Source organism: Cyanistes caeruleus, chromosome 5 (genome assembly GCF_971803275.1).
Source record: "Cyanistes caeruleus chromosome 5, bCyaCae1.hap1.1, whole genome shotgun sequence".
Lineage (NCBI taxonomy): Eukaryota > Metazoa > Chordata > Aves > Passeriformes > Paridae > Cyanistes > Cyanistes caeruleus.
This window is the reverse complement of record NC_141705.1, coordinates 42,690,355-42,697,562: the sequence shown is the minus strand read 5'-3', so window position 1 is coordinate 42,697,562 and position 7,208 is coordinate 42,690,355. Positions and strand designations below refer to the sequence as shown.

General features: G+C 44.1%; 1 protein-coding gene across 1 annotated transcript; it reads left to right on the top strand.

The window, feature by feature from the left end:
• The first annotated feature begins 492 nt into the window (after nucleotides 1-492).
• On the top strand, nucleotides 493-6,643 carry TLR2 (toll like receptor 2). The gene is made up of 2 exons (XM_023924848.2): nucleotides 493-925; nucleotides 4,078-6,643. The coding sequence occupies exon 2, from the start codon at nucleotides 4,086-4,088 to the stop codon at nucleotides 6,435-6,437; it is 2,352 nt and encodes a 783-aa protein (XP_023780616.1). The 5' UTR covers nucleotides 493-925; nucleotides 4,078-4,085; the 3' UTR covers nucleotides 6,438-6,643.
• Nucleotides 6,644-7,208: the final 565 nt, after the last annotated feature.

Genomic DNA, 7,208 nt, shown 5'->3' with positions numbered 1-7,208 from the left:
ACATGAAATTGTCTCTGAGGGGATTAGGTTGTGCGTTTTCTCTAACTCAACATTCTCATGTTCCACTTTGCTTGTTTTGCTGGAGTTTAAGTACAGAAGAGTCTAGAACTTGATTAAATTTTAACCATGAAATTATTTTGTAGTGAAATACTGAAACCTTGGCAGATGGGCTATTTGAAAATAGCAAAATTTGCATACATTGTCTGTTGCTATATTTATACATCTTCATCTTCCCGTATATATATGTGTGTGTGTGTATATGGACTTTTGTAAATATGTATCTATTCACACTCCTGTGTATGTGTGTTTACATGTGTCTACATGAGATAATTTCTGTAGGTGCAGCCTGCAAACACCACTTTCAGTTCTGTCTTCTTATAACAATGTTATCTCCAGGGCTAGTCCAAAGTCTGCTACAAAGCAGTTTTTCTATTAACTCTCTTGGATAAATATAGCTCATGGTTTAATTAAGGCTGAACTCCAGGTAGGTGGGGAGTGAATCATCCAAAAACAAAAACAGAGCGCTGATAAGACAAATTAGGAGAAATGTGTGCCTAGAGGTAAGAGAGGAAATAAATTTTGCCAGTCATTACAAAGAGAGGGTCAAAGAGAGATGAAGGAGAAGCCTTAGTTTTCACACAGTACATTCTTACCCTAGACCCAGACTTTTCTGTGTTGGCACATTTAAAATTACTGATAGCATTACTGTTCTTATGCCAATCAGATCACCCAGGTGGGAATTCCCCTACTTATATTTTCAAGGTTGAGAGGTGAAGAGGAAACAAAACAGCAGCGTGAGAGGAAGCTGGGCAAAGAATGATCAGCAAGAGAGAGATGAAACACAGCATAGGCTAACTGGCATGCAAGCACTGAAGCTGCAGGTGGCATCTCTGGGAATCTTTTTGGCACAGACGTGAGTTTTCAGGTAGGTGAATGCTGGAGATGCAGGGAAAGACAGTGGAGCTGCAATGCCAGAGCAAGAAGCAAATAGGGGGCCCTGAGAAGAGGCAACCTAATCTTTGCCATCAGTCCTCCTCTGCATGGGGGATTTGGGGTGCTCAAGGCTGCTGAGCAGGAGTATGGGGTGGGGAGGGATTTCTGGCTGCCAGCAGAGGTAGAGCAGGAAGGTGCAATCACAGGCATCTGGCAGGGATGCATGGCAGGCAAGCAGCAAAGGAAAGTTCTCCTGGAGAGCTGTGACATGCTGATGGGACCAATGTTCTCTGAGAAATGGGAGAGAGGAAAACTGCAAATGAAAAAGAGACAAATAGGGTCAGACTGTGCCATTTCTGCTCAGTCTCCTCGTGGGAGGGTGCCTTGCATGTACTTTATCCTATTTGAATGTCATCTCACCTGGGTGTTGATGCCGACTGCCATGGGAAGGCTGGGAGTGAAGGTGGGGTGCCTTGGTTTCAGGAATTTGACCAGGAAAGGGCTTACTGAACAACAGCCTTGGGACATCAGCTGCGTCCTCACCTAACTCTGACCTGCTGCACATCCTCTGTGTCAGAAACAAGCAGAGACATGGCTGTGTGGATGTGTGGCTGTGCATACACGCTGTTAGAGCAGTGCTGGAGGTGAGAACTAGGACATGGGCAGCCCACGCACTGCCGGGTGCAGAGCAGCAGCTTTCCCCAGTCTGCTTGTGGTTTGACCTTTTCACCAAACAGTGGCTCTCCCTCCGCAGGCTCCACAGTACTGCTCAGATTTACCAGCCCATATTTGGGTTGGTGCTCCCCAAGCTAGAATCAATTTGCACGCTACTGGCATGCTTTATTTTAGCCCTTACATTAACCTTCCCCATTTGTGAGCATTTATAGAACCTCATTCTGTTGTCAGTCATGGTTTTGTTTGATAATATGTGCATATTTCCTCAAATACTTCTATTCATGTGGGCCAGGGAAAATAATCTTGAGCATGTCTGATGGCTTGGACCCTTTTTCCATAACTCAGAAACAGTTTGCATGTCTGGTTCATCACAGCACCTTATGGTATAAGGGCATCTGTGCAAGTTTATATTTTTAGTTGCATTTCAGTTTAATTTTCTTACTGTGGCTTTTTAGTTCCCAGTACAGCAGGGAGAAGTGATTTCTTGATAAGGCAAAGATATCATGGACTGGGGCAGTATTTCTGAGTGGGTGTGGTGAGACCTGAAATGACCTTGTGAGGGTCTCAAGCAGGATCATTAGACAGGAACTGGAAGGGGAAGAGAATGGATGAAAGTGAGTGAGGGTGGAAATGGGATTCCTCTGAGTGTTCAGATTACAGATGAGCAAAAAACCTGGAAAGTAAGCATTCTGAATGACCAAATGCAGTTCAGTCCTGAAGTCCCTGAATGGTTTCAGGCTGGTAAGGTGGAGAACCATTAGGAATTTCCTGTGTAACTCCTGCCCAGTTCCTTTGTGTGCTGCCAATTTTCCACCTATAAATAACCTGCCTATAGACAGCTTTTGACTGATCAGGTTGCCTGTTTGTTTCATCTTCTAAAAGTAAGTATTTTGATGACAAATTTAAAAATACCACCTGAATCTGTTGCTAGTGAAACTAGCAACACTACTCCTAGATTTACTCCTTTAGCCTACAGCACTGCATTATCCAGTTATTCTTGGGGTACTAAAAAGCCCTGCAAAAGAGCCTTATCTGGACAGCAGATGAGTCAAACTACAGACAACAGTTTTTTGTTTGGGATTCATGTGGACAAATATCTGAGTATCTGAACTGTGATACTCCATTTTAAGGCAATAGGATCATTTCTCTTGGAATCATCACATCTTACACTGAGTATCCAAGACACACAAAATTAATTGTTCCTAAAAGATGTTCTTTCTCTCCATTGGCTTTGGAGGACATGGTGGATGACCAGTTCAGCTGTGGGTATCTACAGACAGGGAAGAGAACCTTATCCTTCAAGATCCAAGGTCTACATCAGAGACAGACAGAGATAAAAGGAAAGTAACACAAGGGGTCAAAATGTTTCTAGTCCTGCAGGTGGGAAGAGATGGAATGACTGAAAAAATTATCCATAATTTTTTCTTCCCTCCCCATATGCCCAAACCATCTCAGTCAATTCTGCCCCTTTCAGATAATCTTAAGCAGTTATGACTAAAAATAATGCAACTGGAAGTGTGGGATTTTTCTGTATCAACTTGTATACGTGGGTCAGCTATTGAAAATAAATCAGAATATGGATTCAGAGTAGAGTAGGTCTTCTGCACGGAGTCTCAGGGGGATGACTGAGGGAGAAAGCAGTTCTCAAGGAGCCAGTCTAACCTGATTTACCTGATAGAGAGCCCACAATGATTTTGTGAACTCACTGATTGACCCCTTTGGGCATTGTTCACTCTTTCCACCCTCAGCAAGATACCTACTGAGGTACTTAGGTTTTGTGGCACGTTGGGGAAAACTACATTTTAAAAAAGCTCTTTAATCCTTGTTCCTTGTCAAGAAAGGTTATATTTCAATGTACAGTAAAGATTTTAAAGGGAAAAGACCTCTCTTAGGCTTCAAAAATTGTTCTTCCAGCTCCTCAGAAGGATAGAGGAACTGAAGATATACTACTGGAAGTAAAGACAAGCTGGATATTGCAGGAAGCTTTTAACCCTGTTCACAGGACATTTACAGTTGGAGTAGGAAAGGCAGATAAAATGAAGAAAGGACTGAAACAAATGCATTCATTTTTGCCCTATTTTCAGAATAGAGATTAGACATATGCTTGAAGTAAGTATTACACTTGAATGTTACTATTTAGTGTGAGGTGCTGACTCTTCTTGATGTAACCAAGACTTGAAACTTGTAGAGGAGACTCCCTGTGGTAAAAAATGAATATGCAAAATAATATTCAGATTCAGAAGAAGGAGACCTGAGGCGAGATTGAAGTATGAAGGCTACTTACTAAACAGGAGGATCAGAGTAATAACTAATCTGTTTCAACTCTGAACTGTGTTAAAACAAAATATTTTAACAGTGCCTTCAACAAGACAGAACAGTAAAAATGATATTTTAGATTTATTAAAAATGTACCTTCTTCAAAACAAAATATGCATCTTGTATTTGCTCTGACTGTATTTCATATTTTAGGCAATATAATGACTACGCCCACCTGGCAAGCATTGGCCATCTACTTGGTCTTAGCTGCAAACCTCTCTGAACAGCAAGCACTGAAGCAGGCTTGTCCTTCATGCGATGCCAGTCAGATTTGCAACTGCTCCTCCATGGGCTTGGCCTTCATTCCCCCTGGGCTCACGGCCAAAATCACAGTGTTAAACCTGGCCCACAACAGGATAAAGCGCATCCAATCCCAGGACCTGCAGCAGGCTGTGAACCTGAGAGCCCTGCAGCTGCAGTCCAACGAAATCAGCTCCATAGATGAGGACTCCTTCCAGTCCCTGGCAAAACTGGAGCTCTTGGACTTATCAAATAACAGCTTGGCTCACTTGTCCCCTGTGTGGTTTGGGCACCTTTTTTCACTCCAGCACCTCTACCTTCAAGGCAATTCCTACAGAGACCTGGGGCAGAGCTCCCCCTTTTCTAGCCTGAGGAACCTGAGCTCTCTCCACCTGGGCAGCCCGCAGCTCTCCGTGATAAGGCAAGGGAACTTTGAGGGCATTGAGTTTCTGCACAGGTTGTGGATTGATGGCAGCAATCTCAGTCAGTATGAGGAGGGAAGTTTGAAATCAATTAAGGAGATAAATCACATGATCATAGGCATAAGAAATGTTACTGTGTTCTCAGAAATTGTTAGGGATCTTCTGCACTCTGTCACTTGGCTGGAAGTGAGAAGAATAGCGTTTGGTATCACTGCAGAAATGCAAGCATTGAGAGTCATGTCTTCATCTTTTGTAAAGAAGCTTTCTTTTAGACAGATCTTACTAACAGATGCTACCGTGCCTGAGATTGCCAGCATTTTAGAAGACATGCCAAAATTAGCAGAGCTGGAGCTGGTAGACTGTAGACTCTTGGGAACCGGACAATGGAAAATGCAAATTCAAGTAAAGCAATCACAGACACTTAAAGTTATCACAATAGAGAAATTATCTATAGAAGAATTTTACTTGTTTACAGATCTTCAGCCAGTGGAAGGTCTACTATCTCTTTTTACAAGAATCACAGTTCGGGAAACCAAGGTTTTTTTGGTACCATGCAGAATTTCCCAACATCTTCTGTTATTAGAATATCTTGACCTTAGTGCAAATTTGCTTGGAGACCAGAGTTTAGAACATTCAGCCTGTCAGGGTGGTTGGCCATCCCTACAAACTCTAAATTTAAGTCAGAATTCACTGAGTGACTTAGAAATCACAAGTAAAAGTTTGTCTCATCTAGGAAACCTAATTGTTTTAGACATTAGCCAAAATAATTTTGGTGAGATTCCAGATGTGTGTAAATGGCCAGAAAACCTGAAATATTTAAATCTGTCCAGCACTCAAATTCCTAAAGTAACAAGCTGCATTCCTGCAACGCTGGAAGTTCTGGATGTTAGTGGAAACAACCTGAAGGAGTTTGGACTGCAGCTCCCACTTCTGAAAGAGCTGTACCTCACAAGAAACCAGCTGAAGGCCCTGCCGGGTGCTGCACCCATTCCAAACGTAGTGGCCTTGTCCGTCAGAAGAAACAAGCTGAACAGTTTCTCCAAGGAGGAGTTTGAGTCGTTCAGGAGAATGGAGCTGCTGGATGCCAGTGACAACAACTTCATCTGCTCCTGCGAGTTCCTCTCCTTCGTCCAGCACGAAGCCGGGATAGGCCAGGTGCTGGTGGGGTGGCCGGACAAGTACGTGTGTGACTCTCCGCTGGCGGTGAGAGGGGCGCAGGTTGGCGCTGTGCACCTGTCCCTGCTGGAGTGCCACAGGTCCCTGGTGGTGTCGTTGATCTGCGTGCTGGTGTTCCTGGTCATCCTGCTGCTGGTGGCCGTCGGCTACAAGTACCACGTGGTCTGGTACCTGCGGATGACGTGGGCGTGGCTGCAAGCCAAGCGGAAGCCCAAGCGCGCCCCGCCGAAGGACGTCTGCTACGACGCTTTTGTCTCCTACAGCGAGAACGACTCCGACTGGGTGGAGAACACCATGGTGCGGGAGCTGGAGCAGGCCTGCCCTCCCTTCCGGCTCTGCCTGCACAAGCGGGACTTTGTGCCTGGGAAGTGGATTGTGGACAACATCATCGACTCCATTGAGAAGAGCCACAAAACGCTCTTTGTGCTGTCCGAGCACTTTGTGCAGAGCGAGTGGTGCAAATACGAGCTGGACTTCTCACATTTCCGCCTATTTGATGAGAACAACGACGCGGCGATTCTTGTCCTCCTGGAGCCCATCCAGAGCAAAGCGATTCCCAAGAGATTCTGCAAGCTGCGGAAGATCATGAACACAAAGACTTACCTGGAGTGGCCTCTCGAAGAGGACCAGCAGCAGATCTTTTGGTTTAATTTGAAAATTGCTCTAAGATCATAGACACGGAAATTAAGGAACAAAAATGTAGTGAATCTAGTTTGGATTTGTTTCAGTTGCCTGATTGTCTCATTACTTATCTTCATCTCATGTACAGAGAGCTGGGCTATTGCAAATTGTAACAGTTGCTATGAGATAATTACTTTTTCTAGCCATTGTTCTGAACAGTTGTACAGGTTTGGGCTGGAATACAGTCAATTTTGTTCAGAGCTCCTTCTGTGGTGCTGTGGTTTGTATTTGTGGCCAAAAGAGTGTCCATAACACAGGGATTCTTTAGTTACTGCTCAACTGTGCTTGCACAGCATCAAGGTTTTCAAATGCACAAGCATTTTCCATTCCTCACGCTGTCCTGCTTGTGAGCAGGCAGGGGTTGTATTATAATTTGGGAGGGGACACATCCAGGAGAGCTGATTCCAGCTGACCTAAAAGATGTCCTACACATTTCGTCATGGCCCATGACTATATAATCAGCACTAAAAGTTGTGTGAAAGAAAGAGGGGATGGTTGGAGTTAACATATTTGCCTTCCCAGCTAAAAGTTCTGTGTCATGGAGTCCTGCTTTCATGGCAATGGCTAAACATTTTCATGTTGATGGAAATTAGTTCCTTCTTCTGCTTTGCTTGTGAGCACAGTTTTTACTTTACCTGTTGAACTGCCTTAATGTGAACTCCCAGGTTTTCTCACTTTTACCCTTCAGATTTTCTCTCTGGTTTCACTGAGGGGAGAGAGAGAGAGTGGATTTGTGGTGCTGAGCTGCCTTCTGAGTTTAAACAG

What these genes read in the sequence shown, in the direction of transcription:
- TLR2 (XM_023924848.2), top strand. Translation starts at nt 4,086, where the DNA reads ATGACTACGCCCACCTGGCAAGCATTGGCCATCTACTTGGTCTTAGCT.